The sequence below is a fragment of the Nyctibius grandis genome, chromosome 2, assembly GCF_013368605.1.
Source record: "Nyctibius grandis isolate bNycGra1 chromosome 2, bNycGra1.pri, whole genome shotgun sequence".
Classification (NCBI taxonomy): domain Eukaryota; kingdom Metazoa; phylum Chordata; class Aves; order Nyctibiiformes; family Nyctibiidae; genus Nyctibius; species Nyctibius grandis.
This window is the reverse complement of record NC_090659.1, coordinates 96,700,018-96,726,544: the sequence shown is the minus strand read 5'-3', so window position 1 is coordinate 96,726,544 and position 26,527 is coordinate 96,700,018. Positions and strand designations below refer to the sequence as shown.

At 45.3% G+C, this 26,527-nt stretch overlaps 1 protein-coding gene across 1 annotated transcript in view; it reads right to left on the bottom strand.

Annotated features, from left to right (window-relative positions):
• Positions 1-26,527, bottom strand: part of WDFY2 (WD repeat and FYVE domain containing 2) — a 74,294-nt gene that overhangs the window by 13,738 nt on the left and 34,029 nt on the right. The window contains exons 2-4 of the mRNA XM_068425210.1: positions 26,227-26,294; positions 18,169-18,242; positions 10,690-10,744 (exon numbers count right to left, since the gene is read on the bottom strand). Of these exons, the coding sequence (XP_068281311.1) occupies positions 10,690-10,744; positions 18,169-18,242; positions 26,227-26,294 (197 nt within the window). The remainder of the gene's footprint in view (positions 1-10,689; positions 10,745-18,168; positions 18,243-26,226; positions 26,295-26,527) is intronic.

Genomic DNA, 26,527 nt, shown 5'->3' with positions numbered 1-26,527 from the left:
TGACACAGGTTGCCATAACTGTGATTGGCAGCTGGACTAGTTTACAGCATCAGACTTGAACTGTGCTCAGATACTTTAACCTGCATCCATAGAAGAGCTCAGATCACAGAACAGAACATTAGGGATTGGAAGGGACCTCGAAAGATCATCTAGTCCAATCCCCCTGCCGGAGCAGGACTGCCTAGACCATATCACACAGGAACGTGTCCAGGCGGGTTTTGAATGTCTCCAGAGAAGGAGACTCCACAACCTCTCTGGGCAGCCTGTTCCAGTGTTCAGTCACCCTCACCGTAAAGAAGTTTTTTCCTCAAATTTAAGTGGAACCTCCTGTGTTCCAGCTTGCACCCATTGCCCCTTGTCCTGTCAAGGGATGTCACTGAGAAGAGCCTGGCTCCATCCTCTTGACACTTGCCCTTTACATATTTATAAACATTAATGAGGTCACCCCTCAGTCTCCTCTTCTCTAAGCTAAAGAGACCCAGCTCCCTCAGCCTCTCCTCATAAGGGAGATGTTCCACCCCCTTAATCATCTTCGTGGCTCTGCGCTGGCCTCTCTCTAGCAGTTCCCTGTCCTTCTTGAACTGAGGGGCCCAGAACTGGACACAATATTCCAGATGCGGCCTCACCAGGGCAGAGTAGAGGGGGAGGAGAACCTCTCGTGACCTGCTAACCACACCCCTTCTAATACACCCCAGGATGCCATTGGCCTTCTTGGCCACAAGGGCACATTGCTGGCTCATGGTCATCCTGCTGTCCACTAGGACCCCCAGGTCCCTTTCCCCTACGCTGCTCTCCAACAGCTCTGTCCCCAACTTGTACTCATGCATGGGGTTGTTCTTGCCCAGATGCAGGACTCTACACTTGCCCTTGTTATATTTCATTAAATTTCTCCCCGCCCAACTCTCCAGCCTGTCCAGGTCTCTCTGAATGGCTGCGCAGCCTTCCGGCGCATCAGCCACTCCTCCCAGTTTTGTGTCATCAGCGAACTTGCTGACAGTGCACTCTATTCCCTCATCCAAGTCATTAATGAATATATTGAATAGAACTGGTCCCAGTACCAACCCTTGAGGGACTCCACTAGATACAGGCCTCCAACTGGACTCTGTCCCATTGACCACCACTCTCTGGCTTCTTTTCTTCAGCCAGTTCACAATCCACCTCACTACCCGATCATCCAGACCACACTTCCTCAGTTTAGCTGCGAGGATGCTGTGGGAGACCGTGTCAAACGCTTTACTGAAATCGAGATAGACCACATCCACAGCTTTACCATCATCTATCCACCGGGTTACGTCCTCATAAAAGGCTATCAAGTTGGTTGAGCATGACTTCCCCTTGGTGAAGCCATGCTGAGTGCCCCTAATGATCCCCCTATCCTTCATGTGCCTAGAGACAGCACCAAGGACAAGTTGTTCCATCACCTTTCCGGGGATGGAGGTGAGGCTGACCGGTCTATAGTTACCCGGGTCCTCCTTCTTGCCCTTTTTGAAGACTGGAGTGACATTCGCTTTCCTCCAGTCCTCAGGCACCTCTCCCGTTGCCCACGACTTAGCAAAGATGATGGAGAGTGGCCTAGCAATGACTTCCGCCAGCTCCCTCAGCACCCGCGGGTGCATCCCATCAGGGCCCATGGATTTATGGACGTCCAGGTTACTTAATTGGTCCCTGACCCAGCCCTCATCAACCAAGACAGATTCCTCCTCTATCCTGACTTCTTCTGGGGCCTCAGGGGTCCAGGGATCCTCAGGACAGCCTCCAGCAGTATAGACAGAGGCAAAGAAGGCATTCAGTAACTCTGCCTTCTTTTTATCCTCTGTCTCCAGGGCCCCCACCTCATTCATCAGTGGGCCTACATTGCCTCTAGTGTTGGCTTTACCTGCAATGTATTTGAAGAAGCCCTTTCTGTTGTCCTTGACCTCTCTTGCAAGGTTTAATTCCAAGGAGGCCTTAGCTTTCCTAGTTGCCTCCCTACATCCTCTGACAACAGACTTATATTCCTCCCAAGTGGCCAGCCCCTCCTTCCATGATCTGTACACCCTCTTCTTCCACTTGAGTTTGCCCAGCAGTTCCCTGTTTAACCATGCAGGTCTCCTGGTACCCTTCCTTGACTTCCTACCTGCTGGGATGCTCTGATCTTGAGCTCGGAAGAAGCAGTCCTTGAATGCTAACCAACTATCTTGGGCCCCCTTACCTTCTAGTACCCTGTCCCATGGGATTTCGCCTAGCAATTGCTTGAAAAGGCCAAAGTTGGCCCTACTGAAGTCCAGGGTTGTGATTCTGCTAGCTATTCTGTTCCTGCCACATGAGATCCTGAACTCTACCATCTCATGGTCACTACAACCAAGGCTGCCCTCAACCTTTACCGCTTCAACCAGACCCTCCTTGTTAGTGAGGATAAGATCCAGCAGCGCTCCTCTCCTAGTTGGCTCATCCACCATTTGCATCAGAAAGTTATCATCAATGCACTGGAGGACCCTCCTGGACTGAGGATGGCTGGCTGAGTAGGCCGCCCAGCAAATATCAGGGTAGTTGAAAGCCCCCATGACAACCAGGCCCTGTAATTGCGAGACTGCTCTCAGCTGCCTGTAGAAGGCCTCATCACCCTCCTCATCCTGATCCGGTGGCCTGTAATAGACACCCACAACAGTATCACCCCTGCCAGCCTGCCCCTTAATTCGCACCCACAAACTCTCAACTCGCTCCTGATCCGCCCCTGGATAGAACTCAATACATTCTAGCTGCTCACTCACATAAAGAGCAACTCCACCACCTCTCCTTAGTGGCCTGTCTATCCTGAACAGGACATAGCCGTCCATGACCACATTCCAGTCATGCGAGGCTTCCCACCAAGTCTCTGTAATTGCCACTAGATCATAGCCCCCCGACCGAACACGGATTTCCAACTCCTCCTGTTTATTCCCCATGCTGCCTGCATTGGTGTACAGGCATTTCAGGGAGCGAGCTGAGCACACCGATTTCACCCCAGGGGGATGGGAGGCCTCCTGGTCTACCTCAACACTAGAGCATTGCCCCAGTGGTGCAAGTCCAGCTACTACCCCATCCCCCTTCGAATCTAGTTTAAAGCTCTCCGAATGAGCCCTGCTAATTCCTGTCCCAGAACCCTTTTGCCCCTACGACATAAACCTTTCCCATGTATTACCGTCACGCCTGGTGTCTTATAAAACCAGCCATTATCAAAGAACCCAAAGCCCTGCCTGTAGCACCAGTCTCGTAGCCAGGCATTTATAGAGAGAATCCTACTATTCCATCCCACGTCATCACCTGAAAATGGAAGGAGGGAGGAGAAAACAACTTGTGCCCCAGACTCTTTCACCAACCGTCCTAGGGCCTTGTAGTCTTTCTTTATCCCCCTCAGACTACAGGATGCAGCTTCTTCCCCACCTGTCTGGAAGATCAGCAGGGGGTAGTAGTCTGTGGCCTTCACCAGGTTGGGGAGTTTCCTGGTGATATCCCTGATTCGGGCTCCAGGCAGGCTGCAGACCTCCCTGTGATGGGGGTCAGCTCTGCATGTTGGGCCCTCAGATCCCTTTAGGAAGGAGTCTCCAACCACTAAAACTCTTCTCTTCTTCCTTGTGGAGGAGGTAGCTATACGCCTGTCAGGTTTTTCTGACTGTGGTGGGACCTCTGATATAGGTTGCCTCTCCACCACATCCCCATTGGACCGGCTGTATTCCACTAGGGCTTCATATCTATTTCTCAGAGGCACCTGTGGAGGCAAGGTAGGCAAGGAGGGCACTCGCCTTTTGCCATGGCCATAGACCTTCCTCCACTCACTCCTTTCCTCTAGGTTATTGTTTTCCACCTGAGAGGGGCAGAGTACAGGGGTCCCTCGATCCTGGGAGCTCTCCGGCAGAGATTTTGGCTCTTGTTTCCATATGCTTTTAAACTCCAGGTCTGTAATCAGGATAGAGGGATGGGGACCACCCAGGAGTCACTTGAGCTCTTTTAAACAGATCCTCACTTCTCTCCACCCTTCAGATTTCTTCTCTGGGCAGAAATTCAGTGACCCCATGGGTGGCTAATGCTTGTCTTTACCTACCTGTGTTCTCCCTGGGAGCACCTGCACTAGCTGGTGGAGTGGTGCCCTGCAGAAAGGGCCATGATGGGATGCATGCTGCTACAAACACCTGATGGGCTCCTATACATGTCTCCCGGGGGCTTGTGTGCACCAGCAGTGCCATAGACAGACCCATGCACTTCTGCAGGACGTGCAAAGCTGGCTGAGATCAGGCTGATCAAGGCCTGACCAGGGAAGTTGCCTCAGCACATGGCAACTGCTACTGCTAGTGTCAGCTTCCCATGGTTTGAACCGGCTGTGGAGACAGCTGGTACCATCCAAATCTCCTCCTATCTCCTCCGAAAATTTCTTCTAAGAGGCAGGGCTTGTGGCTTTTGCTAAAAGTACTGCCTGTGGATGGTGAGGCAGCTCTCTGGCAAGTAAGGAGTAGCCATTAAAGAAATGTGTACATGCCAAGAGGTGGAAGGGGTGTACATGATAGCTTTGCTTATCCTCCCTCCCCCAAAAGAGTTTTCAGTTCAGCACTCTGTTGCCCACCTGCAACTGCTGCACATATTAGCTGGTGCCACCACACACATGTTAATGGCAGAAATATCTGAACTAAGCAAAAGAGCACAGTGGAGGTCATCTAAGTAAACGAGGAAAGAGAGGACAAATATAAGTAGAAAGTCACTTGCCATTCAGAGGGAATTTGACCCATGTAAGGCTTAAAGAAGCAAAACGTCAGAAGGCTGGGAGATGATAGCAGAGCAAGGAAGAGGTACGGGCCCAAGGATTTACACAGGTTCAGGGTCATGAAGCAACAAACAAAAAGCTGGTCCTTCATCCACAGAAGGTTTAATCACCATTTGTGTGCAGAAAAAAGTGGAGCAAATGCTTCCAAAGCTGCTCACTGCAACAACAGCAGGATGGAGAAGGGGGGATGGAGGGTGTATGTGGTCACAGCACAGAAAAAGCCACAGCAAGCACCAGGCAAGAGCAGATCTCCATAAACCAGCATGAGAAGAGAGCCCATGTGCGGGAGAAGATTATGTGCTGTACAGCGGGTAGAGAAGCAGCAGACAGGAGAAGGGAGCAGGTTCATCTGCAGCAGGAGGATGGGAAGGAGCAGGGGTGTTGAATTCCTGCTATGAGAAAGCAGCAGTGAACACCGTGCAAAGAGCAGGTTGGAGAGAGGACGGAAGGGCTATGCCTAGAGAAAAGCAGCTGAAGCCAGGAGGTGCACACTGAGATGTCAGCAGCCAGAATGCCAGGGAAAGGAGGGTCTGCACTGTGTGTAAAGGGAAAGGTCCAAGCAGCACAGCCAGCACACGGCCATGCACAGTGCAGGGCAAGAGTCTGTGCTGGGTGAAAGGGAAGTTAAAACAGTGAAAAGCAGCAGCAAACCCTAAAAGAGAGGTGGAAGTTAGTAGTAAGAAGGAAAAGCTTAGCATGTGCAAGAAAAGCACAAAAGAAAAGACTGTGCATAGGGGAAAGCAGATCTAAGGGCATGGCGTGAGCTGGCCCGAAATCAAGGAGGCAGGGGGACACCCCTGAAATGGGCAGGCTGTGGACAGCATGAGGCAGAAGCAGGACTACAAATCCTGCTTGGCAGAACAAACACGTGTTAAATAAATTTTAAATTTTTTTTTTAAAAAGTAGGAGCTGTTATACCATCCAGAGGGAGCACAGACTGGAAATGTGGCCCCCAGGAAGAAGGTACAGTTGCAAGGAGCAGGGTGGAGAAGGAAGGAAGCAGCAACAGCCATGCAGCAGGACCAGCCTGGGAGGGGCTGGAGGGCGCTGGCAGGGGCTGGAAATGGCACCATTCAAACGCTTGCACCACCCCTCCTCATGCAAGAGGAGTCAGTGCCTGTAGGAGGCCAATGCCCTGTGACCCACCCCGGAGTCCTGACTAACAGTGTGTCACATCCCCAATCTCTGTGTTTTGATACCTTTCGAGAAAAGGAAGATCTCACAACTCCAGACACAGCATCACAGCAAAATCTCCACAAAGCATGGCATGCTACCTCCACTGCCCGTGCTCGGCTGCCATACCACACCAGTCCTGGCCGCAGACCAAAGTGCAGCCTATGCATGTGCTGTCATCCTCTGTCACTAGCAGACCATTTGGCAGGCATATTCATGGCCTTTCAAGATGCAGTTAGTGTCCTTTAATCACTAGAGCAGCTTCAGCTACTTACAACACCACCTTCTTGTGGGACATGATCAATAGCCAGCCAGTCACTGGGCAAGGTGCTACTTTTAAGAGCATTGCTCAACATGTACAAACAAAGATAGCACTGGCAAAACCAGCCAGCATGGCTAAGCTAAAGCTCCTTGGTAGACTAAAAAATTATTTTCTCCTCCTAAAATATCTTTAAATAATATAAAGGCCTTACTTGAAAACTTTAAACAAAACCAAACACCCAACACTTTTTAAATAAGGCTTTTAACAAATGAACCCCTAGAAGGCCACCATACTCAACAAAACTTTTTAATTATGTTTTTCCTTTCCCGAAGGAAATCGGCTTGGCTTTGCCAAGATTCTTATGCCAACCCCTATACCTTGGCATAGCCATGTGAGGAAGGGGTACTACAAGGATGGGATTGTGGAGTGGAGTCACCCTGGACCAGGTGAGGAAGGTTCTTCTGTGTTGGTTAATGACATGCCTACCCAAAGGACTAAGTGGCCCTTCCTTGCATGTTCTCCCAGAGAGCATGGTGAACATGGGGCCCTTCGCACCTTGCTGTGTCCCAGCACTGCTGTTGGACTCTGGTCCCAGTGACATCCCCAGTAAGCCCAGATCCTGTGTCCTGGATGGAGGAAACTGTGAGAAGCACAGAAGAACCTCCTGGTGCATGGTCCAATGGAGCTGTAGGAGCCTGTGACTGACAGCAGCTCCCAGAGCATCTCACTTTTGCGATGCTTCCCCAGCACCCCAGACCTCCAGTACTGGTGCAGCCAAGCCCAGGGAAGTGGCTGAGGGGGCACTGCGCTCCTCTACCAACACACACGGTGAGGAGCAGAGAATCAAGGAGCAAATCTCTATGGATGGGGGTGGTGGGAGGCACTGTGCTGTGGAGCAGCGGGCAGCCTCAGTTCATCAGTGCGCTACAAACAGTACGGAATTTCTGCTTTGTTTTCCTCCCTTGCACCATCAAAAGCCTGCCAGCTGCAATTGCCCCTTGGGACTTTAAGTGACACTTTCCAGTGGAGCTGAGGTAAGCCGAGATTGTCCCTGGGTTGCTGTAACCTACTCAGTGCCATGTCATTGCTGGTCTGGACAGAGCAGTGGCCCAGAGGGGTATGTGTAGCTCAGCGTGGGTTGCCAGCACTGCTGGTGAGCTGTGCAGAGCACGTCTTCAAGCAGAAGCGCTCTTCCATCCCCATGTCCTGCCTGGCTGCGTTATGGCAGCTGTTGACCGCTGTTCCAGGGAGTTTCCTACCGAATCTGGATGGCCCTTCACTGAGTCTTGTCCCTCCTGTAGCAATGAATTGGGACCCGTCTTTCCCCCTCTCTGGTCGCCATCTCCATTTGCAGCACTAACAGTGGTCTGGCCTTCTTAAGCCAGCAGTAGGGGGAGAAAAAAGAAAAGAAAAAAAAAGCATCTCCAACAGTACCTGAGGGCGTATTTTTCCAAAACTAAACTTTTGCCCACGTGGCCAGCAATGTGCAGAAAGCAGAAAACCAGCCCTAATGCTTCTTTAACCCTTGCACAGAAGAGGTTACTACACAGACACCCCCACACACATGAATTTGGGGGAACCCAGCAGCCTGGGATCACCACACTTTCTTTCGGCTCCCAAAACTAGGTCACTCACACACTGCCACTATTTTTCAAATTAGAAGAATACAGTTTTCATCAGCTTAAACAAGGAAAAGACCAAACATCAAACTCTGGAAGCGAGGGAGGAAAGCGGGGCAGGGGCTCTGTGCCCCCGAGGGACACATCAGGTAAAGTGTCCCACGCACTGCCTTAAGCAGCTTGACGGCAGACACTGTCCGCTGTCAGCGATCACCATGGTTTGGGCTAGAACTGAAATGATGCCTATTCTGGGCACAAGTATTGCTTCACTTGCCCTAAAATAAGTCCACAGCTTTCAGATAAAATCTTCTATCGCATCGTCTGAGAGTCCTGGCACAAAATGACCAGTACTGATCAAAAACTTTCCCATGCTGAGACAAGCAGTCTAGGCAGGAGGCAACTCCAGTTGGGACTATGGTCAGTTGTACTGCCTCTCTACTGATGTTAATGGACCCTCATTAGAGTCCTCTGTTCTCCAGCATTTGGGGGATGCCATCTGAAATCTTAAAGTTCTCCCACAGGACAACCCATGGTCGTGTCCAACCCATGGAGGTTTGGACACGACCCTGTCAACATGCTCTAGGGGAACCTGCTTTGGCAGGGGGTTGGAGTAGATGATCTCCAGAGGTCCCTTCCAACCCTAACCATTCTGTGATTCTCCATGGCATCTTTCTATGCAAAGGTCTCCTCCAATGCTCTGCAGCAGCAGCACATCTAGCGCACTGCAGCAGAAGGCCATGAGATCAGCTTTCATTTTCTTTCTTTTTTTTTTTTTTTAAATTTTGAGGGGTGCTCCCCAGGCCTTGGGTGGGCTGCCACAGTCAACTGACTATTCTGCCATACTGCCAAGATATATGTTCCCCCCTTCCAAATTTTTCAGCCTTTTACCTGAAGAGCTCGGCAGGAAAGGTTGTCTCATGCATATGTTGTTCTGCATATGTAGAAGAAAAGACTTCAGCTCACCCTCCCTAGGCTGTGATTAGCCTGCAAGATTGAATCCAAGCATGCAAATGGATGAGCTAATAACAAAGCAGGCTACAGAACAGCCAGCGGGACTCTTCAGTGCAATAACCCTTAAATATGAAACCTAGGTTGGTCAAACTTTGGTGATTGTGGAGCAATCGCAGATTTGGATATCAAAGACTTGTACAGTCAGACTGCAGTAATCTTATTTAATATTCACATATATATTTTATCATCATTGGATATTTTTCTTCAGTTTTTACAAGCTAAGAAAAAATGCAGGCATACTAGCTTAATTTTACAACACACCAGGCATTCATGAAAGAGCTGAAGTAAAACACTCAAAAGCCAATGCATGCTAGCCACGCTCTGCAAAAATCAAGATTCTCTTTATACCTTAAAATCTAAATGTTACAAAGTGATCCCCAGAGCTTCCATTTAGAGATTTAAATTATCCTCTCAACGTTTCAAGCTATAAAACTCAAAATATATGAGTAAATACATATTTTAAAACGTATGTGAGTGTGCTGGTTTGGGCTGTGAGAGAGTTAATTTTCTTCATAGTAGCTAGTATGGGGTTATGTTTTGGATTTGTGCTGAAAACAGTGTTGATAATGCAGAGGTGTTTTAGTTACTGCTGAGCAGCGCTTGCACAGAGTAAAGGCCTTTTCTGCTTCTCACATCACCCCACCAGCGAGTGGGCTGAGGGTGCACAAGAGGTTGGGAGGGAACACAGCTGGGACAGCTGACCCCAACTGACCAGAGGGATATTCCACACCATATGATGTCATGCTCAGCATGTAAAGCTGGGGGAAGAATAAGGAAGGGGGGACATTCGGAGTGATGGCGTTTGTCTTCCCAAGTCACTGTTTACGTGTGATGGAGCCCTGCTTTCCTGGGGATGGCTGAACACCTGCCTGCCCATGGGAAGCAGTGAATGAATTCCTTGTTTTGCTTTGCTTGTGTGCACGGATTTTGCTTTACCTATTAAACTGTCTTTATCTCAACCCACGAGTTTTCTCACTTTTACTCTTCCGATTCTCTCCCCCATCCCAGTGCTGGGGAGTGAGTGATCGGCCGTGTGGTGCTTAGCTGCGGGCTGGGGTTAAACCATGACAGTGAGAAATCTCAGGCCAACATGTCAGAGGCTTCTATAGAGAAACATAATGCTTAGCATATGATACCATATAATACCAAACCATCTCTTAGTCTAACAGCAAAAGAGAGATAAAAATAAATTGTTGCATCTATTTGTTACTTTTATAAGAATACCTGTCCCAAGCAGATTGTCTTTTAGATGTTTGACAAGGATAAATAGCTTGGTTTCTTGAAACATCACATTAGTGAATACCAGAACATCATTAGAAAAGGTATGGATTAGCATTTCTTGACCTTTTACTCTGACAGGTATTCACTGTTAAAATCTTGAGATTACTGAAGCTGACGGTTATTGAAATATAACCAGACTAACCCCAAAAGCTACAGTCCTAAATGCCTCAGCACTAAAAGATGGGTTAGTTTCCTAACTTGTTTCATTAGATACACTGGATTACTAAAGATTAAAAATGAATAGTCCTCCTCCCCAAACGTGGTCTGGATTTTGGACAGTTTGCTGTCTAGAATGATATTCCAAAGGAACATTTAAAAGGAAAACCAGAACATGAGCAGCTCTTTAAAAGTCTTGTAATCTCAGAAGAAAGCACATTATTGATCTATTGATAAAACTAGCATTTACATTAGTTTGGGGGGGGGGGGGGGGGGGGGGGGGGGGGGGCGGGGGGGGCGGGGCGGGAAATGGATCACTGTAAAGGAGACTTCTCTCCATTCACACTCCTTAAGAGAACATTAACAAAAATTAATGACAATACAAACCAATTAACACTGATCATGGTTCTTACCTTGGTAACTTTTCACTAGTGTCATCTTGTTGTAATCTTCCGATAAAATGAATTCCTGAGGGAGGGGAAAGAAAAAAACAAACGAAACACTGCTTAGAGATGTAAAGTGCTTGTGAGTGTTTACATTTGAATTCGTTACCAAGCTAAGCTCTCCTTTCTTTGCAACCACAGCCCTGTCCATACTTTTGCTAATTTTGAGTACCTCCATCTAAAAACCTAAATTATTTCACTTTTTAAAGCTGCCTAAGAAAAAACACCACGAGTGCTTCTGAACAGAATGGTGAAGATAAAAGAGGAACTATTAAAAAAGAAGTCAAAAAAGCTGACAGAAATGGCTGGCTATGAGCCGTGGTACCACAAAATGGGAGACCTGAGATCCGGCACGTAGCAAACACCTATTGCTCAGGACTGCCTGGGCAGAAACCTGCATGGGTACACAGCTACGTGTGCGCACGCATGCATGTGTGTGTGTGTACACATGTATCCATGCGTGTGCATACACTACACCCCAACCTGAACACTCGGGAAACTCAATATAAATATGTAAGAGCCCCTTGAAGTTGCTCAGTCCAAACTAGGTACCAATAATCCATGATGGGAATGCATTTCAGGTTTCTGTTCAAAAGTCACTCAGTGCTTCAGACAAATAGAAACCCAGACTTTTTGCCCCCTTGATTTTATCCCACTATTGGTTAATATTTATTCTGGTATCTCAGAAGCAGACTTTCTTGCTTTGCCACTGCTTCGTTGTGGCTAACAAGCAGTTGTGTGTGGGATGGAGGGTGACTTAGCACAGGCTGTGGCTGCCTGGGAAAAGATCTGTCGTGTGACCCAGCTGGGCTCGCTCCTGTGGCCAGGGAACAGCACACCCATGGGCACTGGCTCTGCGGTCCTGCTGCCTTGGTGCTGCTGTTTAACTGCCGAGACATTTTTTGCACGAGGAAACGATGAAAACAGCAGCTAAGAATCAGCATGGCAGCTTCGGCTCCTGGAAAAACATATGTGGTTAAACTGTCTGAGCACCTGGATGTCCCTGCCGCTTGCTTTGAAGAGGAGAGGTTGCTCAAAGCAGGGGAAATTAAGTGGCCACAACAAAACTCCTGCAACATCTCTCTGGAGGAAACACCCAGGCAAAGGGTAGGCTCTGCAGCCCCACCGCATAAATTAGCTTTCAAACTGCTGTCAGGTATCTACACGCATACACCACGTACTCAGAGAAACACAAAGCAAAAACAAGGAGGGTAAAAACACATCATATTAATAATTAATAGTAAACTACACAGAAACTCCCTGGGCTAATCTACCTTGGGGACAGAAGTAGTAAAACCTAACTCATTTAATCTGAAAATAGGTTGAAAATAAGAGAAGCATTATAAACAAAACATACACTAAATTTTAAAACATACAGTTGTGAAATATTCATGTATAAGCACTGTCAAAAGCACTGTGCAACATGCAGGTGGAAAGGACCGGACTTCAGGAGCCTACAGACTATATTTAAGGCAAACCAAACATTTAGGGCAAAAAAGCACAAGAAGACATTTAACCACCAAAAAGCTGGTATTTACCCACAGTTTCCAAACCGGATTTAAAAAAAAAAAAAATCATTCTGCATTTTCTGTGGAGTCACTGTAGGTAATCTGCACAGTTTTCCAGCACCAGGATTACCCTAACACTTCACATCTACTGCTTGGCACCAAGGTGGAAAGGCTACAATACTCATCTGTGGTACATCTACAGATCCTAGCTTCCAGGAAAACAACTGTGAGCGAGTTGAGGCAGCTATGTATTTTGCTGTTTCTAGGTTTCTGCTCGTAAGTTAGTTATAAATATGTTCTCATGAATTGCTCTACTTCACCTTCCTTTCCTTAATCTGCTCCACCTCCCATTAGCTTTCCCCTGGCAGCTGAGGACTACAGTGGGGAGTGTGGGGAATACAGTGGGGGAATAACTACTGCTGTTATTTAAACAGCAGTAACAAATCAATTAAGTCAGCTGGATTTCTATAGCAGGGTCACCTTAACTCTACAAACCACAGAACATTAAAAATCTGCTATACCTCCCCAGCTACTTACAGGGGAAGTGGTTTTCATTAACCACTGCCTGAAGAATGCTAAACCACCACATGAAATGCTTTACTGCAAAGCCTACTTGAAGCAAGACCCTTTGCTATGAACGCTAACTTTCTGCTGTCGTTACCTAAGGGGAAACGACTTCAGTTGCTGCAACACGTGGTGGGAGAATATGTCTGCCTCTCCCACCAATTTGGCTGTCCTGGTGCTCACCCCAACTTTCACTGTGGTGGCACACAGATGCTGGTGACTTCAGGCAGGATGAAGAGCGTGGTTTGCATTCTCATTTTTCTTTGCATTTTTCCCTTGATAAATTAGACATGGCCATTCTGTTCTGTGATCCAAACGGTCTCACAGTTTCAGTGGAAGACTGAAAAGGCTTTTGAGTCTCTCCATAAAATACAGGGATTCAAACACAACTGCAGTTTGTAAGGTTTACCCAAGTATTGATTAGCTCTATATGCTTTAATACAAATCACAGCTATGTACTATTAATATACTGCTCCATCCAAAGAGATAAACAAACACAGTACAAAATAAACACAATTCCATTAACCTGAATACTGGATATAATTTTTTTCTTTTTTTTTTTTTTCCCCCCTGAAGACTTCTTGCTTCTCATTTTCTCCTTTGAAAGCACATGATAATTTGCAATGCATTTTCTTGTTTTTCATTTTCTAATCTTTCTCCAGCTCTTTCACTCCCTGCTCCTCTTTACACTATCACATGTTCTTCCACTGCACTCATTCCTTCTCCCTCTCAAGGGAGATGTATTAGGCCAAATGTATTAGTTGTGTCAATAGACAGGTATTTTAACATAGAGCACCTTGCTCAAGAAATTCATGCCCTACTGCACATACATTGTGTCATCTGCACTACAAAAGCACCGACTACATCCTTTAACATTGTACCAGCAGAAACTGGTTTTTTACTTTTCCATATGTAGATGTTTTGCTCCTCTCAGAGCTGCTGATGCTCAGTTCTCATTAGGCAGCTTTCTGGCTCTTCTTAATGAGCTAGAAAGGCTGGGGTCACCCACACAGCTCAGTCAGTCCTTGTTAGCAGAACAGAGAAAGATTTCAAAGTCCTCTGTGAGCCCTTTTGCGCAGGAGGGTCTGGGATATATCAGAACACTCAAGATGGCAAAACCAAAACCCCTCCTTGCAGGGATTAAATTTTTTTTTTCTGGCAAGATTGCTCTTTGCCCTTCAGAGGATTTTTTTGGAGCTACGTTACCACATTTTTTGCCATACTGAAAATGTTAGTGATCAGTCTTGGCTGTTTCAGGTAAGCTTATTATTACAACAGTGCCTTATTACCACGAAAGCCTACATAAAGCAGAAAGGATAAGTCTTGAGTATCTGAAAAGACTGTCCAACCCAGTGCTCACTGTTGTACAAAGACTCAACTATACCTTCATGGAGCACACCTCCCTCACACTGAAACATATACACCCATCACAAACTTCTCTGGAGTGTAAGACCTCTGTAAGTCCTCATCCTGGAAATATTATCAGCATCTTGTTTCAAATTACTTTTGTTAAGGAAAACAAAACCCATACTCAGGTGTGTGCCATTTCAGAGTCCTTGGCCATGGGGCTGGCTGACATGGCCTAAGGTCTAAGGAAGACCCATGCCTTTCCAGAGCTGCAGGTGGATGCCAACTGATGTATCCCAAAATAGCACTAGAGACCTCTGCTTAGGCAACTGAATCAATTTCTGAGAGTTAATAATCTTTATATATTAGTTGTGTGTTACCCATTCACAACCTAGTTCCTACCCCAGGGAATTTACAGTTTGTACTCTGATAGACAATGCCATCTTGACAGCACATTGTGGATGTCCTTAAAGGCTTGACTTTGTCCTGTTAACACAAGTGACCGACAGCACTCTCACCACGCCTTCCAGAGAACAACAAACCCGCTTCAGAAATGGAAGAGAATGAAGACTCTTAAATCTATTGTCAGACCCTACAACTGTGTCTGTTTCAAAGAAAGCTCTATAAAATGATTTCAATGTTTTCACTTTATAAAGTACAAAAACTGGGAGAGGACAGAAATTATAATGTAGTTTTCTTGAAGGAAAAAACAGTAAACTTCCCACAGTGGTAGAGGGGAAAGGTGCACATCAGCAGGTAGAACCTGACTCAGTCTCAGGTATTCAAAGTGCTGTTTACAGCCAAACCTGTAGACACCTGCAAGATTAAATGATGTAGAAGATGAATCTATCTTAAGTACCATCCCCAAGGAAGAATTCTGAAAGGGTTATTCTGGTGTCCGTGGCCCCGCTTGAAGTCCGTAACAGCTTCATCTAGACACAAGCATGGTCAGCAAAAAAGATAATTTAATTCAGCTTCAGCTACCTAAAAACTAAATCCCTCATTTAAATCTTCCCAGAAATGGGGAGAGAGATTTATGCCTTTCTAAAACAGTTTTTAGAGTAAGTAACATGTATTTCCAAAGGCAATTCACCTCTCCTCTACTGGCTGCAGAACCTAATGATTAACTTTATCTAGGAAGTTAACTTTCAGATGGATGAAATTAGGTGAGGAGTCTCATCTTGGCTGTGAAGTCTCCTGTCTCTTGCAAGTAATAGACCTTTCCTCTGTTTCTTCTTGTTGTGGAGTCTCCTTCTCTGGAGACATTCAAAACCCGCCTGGATGCATTCCTGTGTGATGTGATCTAGGTAATCCTGCTCTGGCAGGGGGATTGGACTAGATGATCTTTCGAGGTCCCTTCCAATCCCTAACATTCTGTGATATCTTGAGAGACTTGCACCCCTTAAAGCCTGTTTTTCTCCACTTTAGAGCAAGGAATTTATGACCGTGATAAGGTCTTTTAGCTTCCAAAAGGGATCTCAGGCAGTTCCTAAGACATAAAGTAGCAGAAATGCCAATTCTTCTCAAAAAAAGCTTGCAAAGTGTAAAAAAAAGACATAGACACTTTTTTTTTTTTAACTTTAGGTATCACTGCTCTTCAAACAAGATGCTAGACAACCTTTTGTTCAAGAGAATGGTCTACTGTGCTGCACAAATGTTTGTGCAGCCTTCATGTTGAAAAGTTACAAAAGGTTGAAAACAATCTCTTCATCTTTGCAGAAGCAAAAATTGTCACCCTGTTTCACAAGGAAGGTGGCCATACAAGCTCACCTTATGGTGGCTTTGCTGGAACATTTTTCTTTGACAATAGCATTGCTGCCCATCCTTCTCAAAACACATCATACACATTTCTGAGGTGCCAGGCTTATAACCAAAATCCATACAGTTTACAAAAATTTCATGCAAAAGAAAAAAGGCAGTTCCACTTTCTTATCCCCATTTACATCTGAAAGTAATAGCAGTACTTCCTTATACTGCAAAAAGATTAGTTTGAGATTATGTGGCACTCATGAGAATTATATCAGTTCACAGTCCTTGCCAGGAGTCCTTTCCTTCTACACAGTTGAAATGAAGATGCAGAATTATTTTCAGCTTTTTTTTTTTCTGTTTTGCATCCATCATACACAAGGGTGCCAGCTGTTACCAGAAGTGCTAACAGTGAACAGCTGACTAATTCCCAAATATTTCAAGCTGCTCAAGTAAATTGTCTCTACTTTCCCTTTGAGGGGCACACAGTTAAAAGCAAGGGCACTAAGGTCACCTTGTTGCAGTAAGTTCTCTTATTTTGTGGTCAGTGTGCCCTGCTTGTATACTCCTGTGCTAAACTGATCATCATAGCTGTGCCCAGGAAGGAAAATTTATCCTTTCCTCCAGAGGGTGGTTGTAACCCACTTTCAAGTGTCCGAGGATTTTCTCTAACACCTCAGTATTGCTGGGACTTGAATATGGGGATACCCTTGCTCTTCTTCCATTCCCACTTCCACCACTTCTTGTAGCACATTATGGTTGTGGCTTCTCTTACAAGCCTTAGGTTGCTACAGAGGGAAACATTTCATCCCTTGTGGAAGTTTGTGGAGCACATTTTCTGCACAATCCTCTACCACACAGCTGCCTGCAGCCACAGGGAACTAAATCAAGCACACAGACAAACCCTTCCCCCCTCCTATGTACTTGTATCTAGAAGACTGGGAAAAGCCCAGCTTAGCAACAAATAGAATCTGCCTTAGACATGGCAGTATATACCTCTAAGTACTCAAAGTCACATGTTGGTTTAGCACCTGCATATCTCATTTACCTTCTTTAGCTTCAGAATAGAAAATATTTGACTCCATTCAGACTCAAGCACCCTCTGACTCTTCAAGTCAAAATGCCCCGAAGACAAAGGACACATCTCTTCCATCATGCCAGAGTATTTAAATACCTTATTTACAATCACCTTCACATTCTTCAAAGGCCTTTTGAAAACAAAAGTGTCTAGTAGGACTGGCAAATTACAGCTATTTCAGAGAGTGGGAAGGAGGGAATTTCAGAGGTTCAGGGAATTCTTTGGCAGCTGTCCCATCTCCCAGATACAAAAGGAGAAAATTCCTACAGGCACAAAAAAATATCTGCTCCCAGCCATTGATAGCTTTATGGGTCAAAACCTTCACATCTTTGATACAGCTCACATGCAACAAGTAAAAGGGTCACACAGCCTTTCCCAAATACCATCTTGGCTTTAGTGCAGACAGCTGCCCTTATGTCAACCTGCAAACCCTCATTCAGTTATAAAGCCCATAAGGCAGAGACAACAGCAGTAAAAATCTGAAATGATGGTAAAATGATCTTAAACTGGAAGAGAAGTCTATTGATGAGGCACAGGTGAAAAATAGCACTGACCCATGACCCCCTCACAAAGTGATATAGCTCTCTACTCCTCATCCCACAAGAAAAATCCAATGAATAAGGTCAACTGCTACCCTCTGTCCCAGATCTAAAAGACAGACTCTTGTTATAATACCCTGTTTCCTTTCCATGAACACAGATCCATCTTAGATATTAATGAACCAAATGTTTCAGCAACAGCACTGCCAGTTAGGAGCAACTCCTTTGAAGGAAGTGAGAGGAAAACAAAATCTGAACCCTGAAGTCTGGAAAAGCAGCTAGATATGGAACAGAGATCCACCTTCTGCCTCTCAGTTGACTTTTCCCCTCTTAATTGTTGCTTTCAGAAACTTTAGTATGGTATGATTCACAAGGCACTCAAATTTAATAAAACAACAGCTGTTTTTCTGCATTGTTATTTTTTAAGAGATATGCAAATTAAGGCAGTTTGTTGAGTTGCCTAATAAATATTGTAAATCCCACTCAATCTCTTTGTGGCAGTTGGAATGAAATTTGTAATAATCTGCCATTTTCTATACTACAGCTTCAGTTCCATCACTAGCAAAAAGTCTCTCCCAAACACTAGCAAAAATATCCTCACCACAACATCACACATATATTTCTCAAAAGGGAAGCATTTCAACTCGAAATCTTTGGATGTACTTACTGAGATTGTACCATTGTCTAGACCTATGGACAGCCTCCTGGTTTCCGGGTTAAAAGACATGCATGAACATGGAGCTGAAAAAAATGAACATGTTGATGAAGTTAACAAAACTGCGATTCTCATTTTCTTGAAGTTCTGGAAAGCCTAAAACTAGCTAACATGCTTTATGATGCATTTTAGACAAGGACTAAAAAAAAAAAAAAGTGTTCTTGCAATTCATTCAACCCTATCCTATTAGGACATGGAACAACAGCTATTTCTTGCTCCAGCTCCTTCATTTTTTCTTACTAGTTATCTGAAAACAGGCATGTCATGCAAGAGCAGTGTTGGTGTTTTGATATAAGAGGCACCTGACATTTCAGTATAAATCTGAGAGATTACTTAGCTGAATAATTTAGTTTTTTACATTTCCCTGAACTTTACTAACAATAAAAACACTGTATTATGTCAGAGGCTTGCATCCTATACCTGTAGTAAGAAAGTTAACCTGTAGGAATCAACGTATCAGCCAATATTAAGGACTGTGAGTCCAACTGTCCCCTACTCTAGTTTCACCACAGATGCTATGACAGTATCACAGACTATGGCCAAAATAATATATTGTATTGAAAATTAGCCATCATTTTATTATATCAATATTACTCTAATAAACATCAGAATATACTCTTAAATTGCACACAAGTTTCATTCTACGCTCCCTTGAGGATCTGGCAGGGTTCACATCAAGGGTAACCCCAGAATTTTCTTGCAAGAATTCAAGAGCTATGCTTGGTTTAATTAAGAAACTGTGAAGTTGCATTCAGAAGGCAGGGATCGTTTTTACTGCTCAACACAGCAGTATGCAGCTGGGAGTTCTGCTGTCCCAACAGAAACCTTCAGGAATCATTTTCAAGCAGCAATTGCCAACTGCAGCTAGGGGCAGGCATTCTTGATCCTTCAATAGTGATAAGAGTGGTTTTTAAACCATTTCCTTGTGATAAATATAGAGTACAGTCAGATGTGCTTTTAGTTCTGCTTTTCCCCCCCTGCTTGGTTTCTACTCTCCATTGCGATTACCTGCAGTGTTTTTGTTACTAACAAGCTTGGAGTTCTCTTTTTTGCAGTACTGTATATCTGGTATATTCTCAATTTGTATAATGTCTCACCTAGGATTAAACAGTCCATAGCTCAGCAAATCTTCCTTGATAGTTTAGTTGGCAGCAAAGCTATATGAAGAAGAGGAGAGTCTATGTTGACCGTTTAACAAAACTTGTTCTACCTTCAGAATTGACTCCCCCTTGAAACATTCTCTGAAGAACAACCAGCCGCAAGCAGAAAGCCTACCAGATCCACATCCAGGCAGGCACCTCTATTTATTTCTTTCCTGGAAGGGCTGACTGAATTAAATCAAAGAAAAGGCTTCAGTTCAAGGGAACTGCCAGAAGGGAAACATTTAAATTAGGGCTACTAACAGTGACAAAATTGCTCCTTCCTATACCTCTTCCTCAGAAAAGCCAAACTCAAATCATGCTTTCAGATGGTGGTGCATTACTATTATATTGAGGCTTCTAGGGTTATAGCAGAATGAGACAATTGTAGGAAAAACATACAGGGGAAAAAAAAAAAAAGCAATTCTAAGGAAAATAAACATCAAATCCTTTTAAAGGCACTTAATGCCAGAACAGGCATATTCTACATATCAGCTTTCAAACGCTAGACACCATGCATACATTGAAAGAGCTACTAGTAACTCTGAAGGCAATAAACAGCTTGCACAGAAAAAGTCTCAGGGCAACGGGAGAGCTGCCTGAGGACTGGAGGAAAGCGAATGTCACTCCAGTCTTCAAAAAGGGCAAGAAGGAGGACCCGGGTAACTATAGACCGGTCAGCCTCACCTCCATCCCCGGAAAGGTGATGGAGCAACTTGTTCTTGGTGCTGTCTCTAGGCACATGAAGGATAGGGGGATCATTAGGGGCACTCAGCATGGCTTCACCAAGGGGAAGTCATGCTCAACCAACTTGATAGCCTTTTATGAGGACGTAACCCGGTGGATAGATGATGGTAAAGCTGTGGATGTGGTCTATCTCGATTTCAGTAAAGCGTTTGACACGGTCTCCCACAGCATCCTCGCAGCTAAACTGAGGAAGTGTGGTCTGGATGATCGGGTAGTGAGGTGGATTGTGAACTGGCTGAAGAAAAGAAGCCAGAGAGTGGTGGTCAATGGGACAGAGTCCAGTTGGAGGTCTGTGTCTAGCGGAGTCCCTCAAGGGTCGGTACTGGGACCAGTTCTATTCAATATATTCATTAATGACTTGGATGAGGGATTAGAGTGCGCTGTCAGCAAGTTCGCTGATGACACAAAACTGGGAGGAGTGGCTGACAGAACGGAAGGCTGCACAGCCATTCAGAGAGACCTGGACAGGCTGGAGAGTTGGGCGGGGAGAAATTTAATGAAATATAACAAGGGCAAGTGTAGAGTCCTGCATCTGGGCAAGAACAACCCCATGTACCAGTACAAGTTGGGGGCAGACCTGTTGGAGACCAGCGTAGGGGAAAGGGACCTGGGGGTCCTAGTGGACAACAGGATGACCATGAGCCAGCAGTGTGCCCTTGTGGCCAAGAAGGCCAATGGCATCCTGGGGTGTATTAGAAGGGGTGTGGTCAGTAGGTCGAGAGAGGTTCTCCTCCCCCTCTACTCTGCCCTGGTGAGGCCGCATCTGGAGTATTGTGTCCAGTTCTGGGCCCCTCAGTTCAAGAAGGACAGGGAACTGCTAGAGAGAGTCCAGCACAGAGCCACGAAGATGATTAAGGGAGTGGAACATCTGCCTTATGAGGAGAGGCTGAGGGAGCTGGGTCTCTTTAGCTTAGAGAAGAGGAGACTGAGGGGTGACCTCATTAATGTTTATAAATATGTAAAGGGCAAGTGTCAAGAGGATGGAGCCAGGCTCTTCTCAGTGACATCCCTTGACAGGACAAGGGGCAATGGGTGCAAGCTGGAACACAGGAGGTTCCACTTAAATTTGAGGAAAAACTTCTTTACGGTGAGGGTGACTGAACACTGGAACAGGCTGCCCAGAGAGGTTGTGGAGTCTCCTTCTCTGGAGACATTCAAAACCCGCCTGGACGCGTTCCTGTGTGATATGGTCTAGGCAATCCTGCCCCGGCAGGGGGATTGGACTAGATGATCTTTCGAGGTCCCTTCCAATCCCTAACATTCTGTGATTCTGTGTGAAATTAGTTATTTGAAGTATGCTTTTCCCAAATAGCCTGAAACACTTCAGACACAAAAGGTGCAAGCAACTGCTTGACACAGGCTGATTGCAAAAAAATTACTTCTAAATTCCAGACCTGTGTGTACACAGTCACAGCAGTGTAAAGATACTTATTTTGCTATAATCGTTTTCCTGAGGGAATTCTTCAGTAACACGTGCTCTTGGAAAAATCATTCTGTCAGCACTAAAATTATGTCCATGCTAGCCAGACTAATGTAGTTAAAGTGATGCCAGTTGTAACAAGCCTGCAGCATCTCACGCTTTAGTGAAAATAAGATGACATTCAGATACTTAAGCACTTCGACTCATTAAGAAGAGGGCAAGGAAAAAAAAACAAACCCAACAAAACCACCTCAAACCCCAAGCTTCTGAGATTTTTAAGATCCTTTTAAAATAATAGCTAGGAAAAATAACAGCACTCTGAAGGCCCTCTACTTCAGTACCTAGCTACGATTTACATTTCAGACTGGAAAAAGATTGATCTGAACTACTACAGAGGACAGGCAGGATACTACCGATGCAGAAGTCTGGCTGTAGTCTTTATCTTAAATACAGGGCAAACACACACTGTATTTAGCCTTTGGAAAATGAATTAGGGAGGAAAAGCCCAATTACATACTCCGTGTTCTCAACAGTGCGTCACCTCTATTAGAGGCTGACAGAAGTAGAAGAGAAATGCAAACTTTTTACCTGCAGTTTCAGGGACCCCTTTGAAGTGCCTTAAAAGTGGCACAGTTTAAGACCGAAGGAGCGTTTTTTGCTTTGCAGTTTTTTTACCCTCCTGTTCAAAGCAAAGTGTTAGCTATGAAAACCATCATAAGACACACAGTGTATTATCTGCCTCAAAGACTGGATACTCCACTGTTCCTCATGACAATAAATACTTTACTCTGTTCCACATCTGTGAGAGGTTTTTGTTTGGTTGGGTTTGGGTCTTTTTGGGTGGCTTTTTTTTGGGGGGGAAAGCTTACATTTCTTGACTACAATTCCTTTCTCTTTCATAAATTCATGTCTACTAAGTTGTTTTTTTTCCTCCTGTACAGACACTGCCCAAAAGTCACACATCTAACCGTGGTTACACATCTATAATCTGTGTTGCACATGTGTAACCAAGGGTACACATCTAACCATGAGGAGGGTTAACCTGCTCGTCAGAGGTCTGTTGTTAATACAGTTGTTGCGACAATGCTGGCATGAAGGAGACACGTTAGCCAGGTTTCCAGCTTACCTAGTTTGCCTTACTGACGATATAACAGTGTGTATAACACCCCCAGCTCTTTCTTTCTCATGGGCTAGAGAAGACAATAAAAAATGTGGCCACCATGTTGTCCAGAATTTTCCAACCACAGAAATACTCATAGACAGGGCATAAAACTTGGTAATTGGGAAATCCCACCTCTAAGCAGCAGCAAGTGTCCCTGCTCAGAAGGGATCTACAATCTTGATCTTTTTTCCAGGTACTTAATGGGTTTCACATTCAGAATGCACTGATGGCCCCATCTGGGTGCAGAGCTTGACTAAAGCACATGGCTGACTTGGGCAAACTCCTCATCCTCCTCATCTCCCAGAGTACCCAGGGTGCAAAGTCAGTTATTAAGGCTACATGATATCAAATCATAAAAGGGTGTGGGTCATGCACCACTGTAACCGAAGTCAGGAGTCATGCTAATGATGTATCTATAGGTGGGACCGCCACTTACAGCTTGTTAAGCTGCACAAAGGCACCATCGCACCTACTACATTTTTACACAGAGAACCTCTGGGCACTCGCTGTTCTCCAGACAACAAAAACCAATGTGAATCTAAAGCAGAGGACCATCAAAAAGATGATCCACACAGAAACAGACAAAATGATCATTTCCAGTCAAGTGCAGACTTGTGCAGAGGCTGACTCAGAGCCCTTCCTACTATTTCCAAGCTTAAAGCCATGGCTGATAACAATGTAATTGGCACTGCTCCAGTTGTTAATCATACCTGACCATTCTTGAAATTGGTGAATAACAGTATAATTTTAATATCTCATGGCTCAAAAGTCACCAGACTTCTAAGTGAAGGAGCAGTGTTAGGTGCTCAAACTTATGAAGGAGCTTTAAAACAGCGCCCTTTGAGTGGATCTGGATCTACTCCATCGTTCCCAGTGAAGCTGTTATTACTGGCAATAATGAAGCCTTGCTAAGACCAGAGGAGGACCTAACAAGATTTTAAAATGCAAATGCATGCAAAAATATCACATGTTAAAAGAGAAGTATCATTGCCAAACATCTAAAATAGCCATTTTGTAACAGTTTGACTGGGGAAAGCAAAACCCTTACGACAGGTCAAGGGAACTCAGGCCACTGCTAGTGATCGTGACAGAGCTCCACAGACTGCCACATCATTAGCTGGTTTTCCAATACCTTTTTGTGTAAAATCTTGAGCAGAAAGTACCTTTGAGGCTTGACATATTCTTATGAGCTAATCCATCACCAAAGGAAGAAGAGAGATCCTCTTCTCTACCGAAGAGAGATCCTCTTCTCTACCAAATGAACACTTAGAGCAGGCAAACACCATGGCCACTCTAGGGTCCCAAGCTGATGTTGTTGTGGTACTAAAAGTTGTGTCAATTAAATATTTTACATATCATGGGAGACAGATGTCTCTTCCAAATCTAGCTATCTTAGCATAAAATAATTTTCTCCAGACAGTAAGAACGCCTCAATGGGACTTTATAAATGCTCCCCAATCTGTGGATTTAAGGTCAGCTTCATAAGTTTTCCAAAGACAAGCTAACCTAGCACATCTGAAGCTGACCGAGGAGCATCAACATACGCCTGCTGCTGGTGACCTGCAGAGTTATGCTCCTGAACTCAACCACAGGGGTTATGACAAACTTGGTGCTGTCTCTAGGCACATCAAGGACAGGGGGATCATTAGGGGCACTCAGCATGGCTTCACCAAGGGGAAGTCATGCTCAACCAACTTGATAGCCTTTTATGAGGATGTTACCCGGTGGATAGATGATGGTAAAGCTGTGGATGTGGTCTATCTCGATTTCAGTAAAGCGTTTGACACGGTCTCCCACAGCATCCTCGCAGCTAAACTGAGGAAGTGTGGTCTGGATGATCGGGTAGTGAGGTGGATTGTGAACTGGCTGAAGGAAAGAAGCCAGAGAGTAGTGGTCAGTGGGACAGAGTCCAGTTGGAGGTCTGTGTCTAGCGGAGTCCCTCAAGGATCGGTTCTGGGACCAGTTCTATTCAATATATTCATTAATGACTTGGATGAGGGATTAGAGTGCGCTGTCAGCAAGTTCGCTGATGACACAAAACTGGGAGGAGTGGCTGACAGAACGGAAGGCTGCGCAGCCATTCAGAGAGACCTGGACAGGCTGGAGAGTTGGGCGGGGAGAAATTTAATGAAATATAACAAGGGCAAGTGTAGAGTCCTGCATCTGGGCAAGAACAACGCCATGTACCAGTACAAGTTGGGGGCAGACCTGTTGGAGAGCAGCGTAGGGGAAAGGGACCTGGGGGTCCTAGTGGACAGCAGGATGACCATGAGCCAGCAATGTGCCCTTGTGGCCAAGAAGGCCAATGGCATCCTGGGGTGTATTAGAAGGGGTGTGGTCAGTAGGTCGAGAGAGGTTCTCCTCCCCCTCTACTCTGCCCTGGTGAGGCCGCATCTGGAGTATTGTGTCCAGTTCTGGGCCCCTCAGTTCAAGAAGGACAGGGAACTGCTAGAGAGAGTCCAGCGCAGAGCCACGAAGATGATTAAGGGAGTGGAACATCTGCCTTATGAGGAGAGGCTGAGGGAGCTGGGTCTCTTTAGCTTAGAGAAGAGGAGACTGAGGGGTGACCTCATTAATGTTTATAAATATGTAAAGGGCAAGTGTCAAGAGGATGGAGCCAGGCTCTTCTCAGTGACATCCCTTGACAGGACAAGGGGCAATGGGTGCAAGCTGGAACACAGGAGGTTCCACTTAAATTTGAGGAAAAACTTCTTTACGGTGAGGGTGACTGAACACTGGAACAGGCTGCCCAGAGAGGTTGTGGAGTCTCCTTCTCTGGAGACATTCAAAACCCGCCTGGACGCGTTCCTGTGTGATATGGTCTAGGCAATCCTGCCCCGGCAGGGGGATTGGACTAGATGATCTTTCGAGGTCCCTTCCAATCCCTAACATTCTGTGATTCTGTGATTTCTTCAACTGTCTCTTGGAAAAATGGGCATCGATCTGCAATTTCTTTTAGAGCATGAACACTGTCTTTGGGAGAGGAGACATACAGCAGCTCATACTGGAGGGAACCATCGGGGAGACTTGGTTTTCCACATTTAATTGCAGGGGTAAAATGATTCTGTTTCTTCACTGCAAGAGCTGCCTTCCCAGTCTAGTATCCTCTCTATGATATTAGCTGCTGCAGGATATTAAGTTCTTATCAAATAACACCATTTACCATTGCACTCTAATGGACTGAGCACATGCAGTAGGAAGGGTAGAATGATTTATACTGGAGACTTACAAAGCTTTATGGACTCCATTAGTGGCAGAATGCAATACTACATTTTGAGCTCCCGCATTATTTAATCTATGTTTGCATTAAATGCTCATCCCTTGCTAGCATACCTGTATCCTTTTGCTGCTGTAATCCCTGAAGCCTCTCAGAAGCATTAGCATGCAACTTGGTAAAGCTTCACAGAAGCCAAGAGGATTCAAGAAGAATATTTAATACAGAGTGGTAAGCTTGCAAATGGTTATAAACATGAAGCATCATCAAACCCAGAAAAGCCATTTAGTAAATACACAATAGAGAGCGAACATCTCCTTATACTTACATGGCATTGCATGGTATATGCTGGGCCAGTACTGCCCACTGTCTCTCTTCAACCAGACACGAACTGTTCTACAAAACATAAAAAACCAACACACACGTGAGGAAGAATGAAAAAAGTAACCATGAATGAAAACAAAGTGTTGATGATGAATGCACAAGACCTTCTTCAAAATTAAATTATTTTGCAGAGAAGGAAAATAAACATGCAAACTCCTACAGCAGTCTTATATATCAACCTCAGATTAACCTCTGTAAGGTGATGAGGGTAGCCTATCCCTTGTTTCCATGTAGTACTCAACATC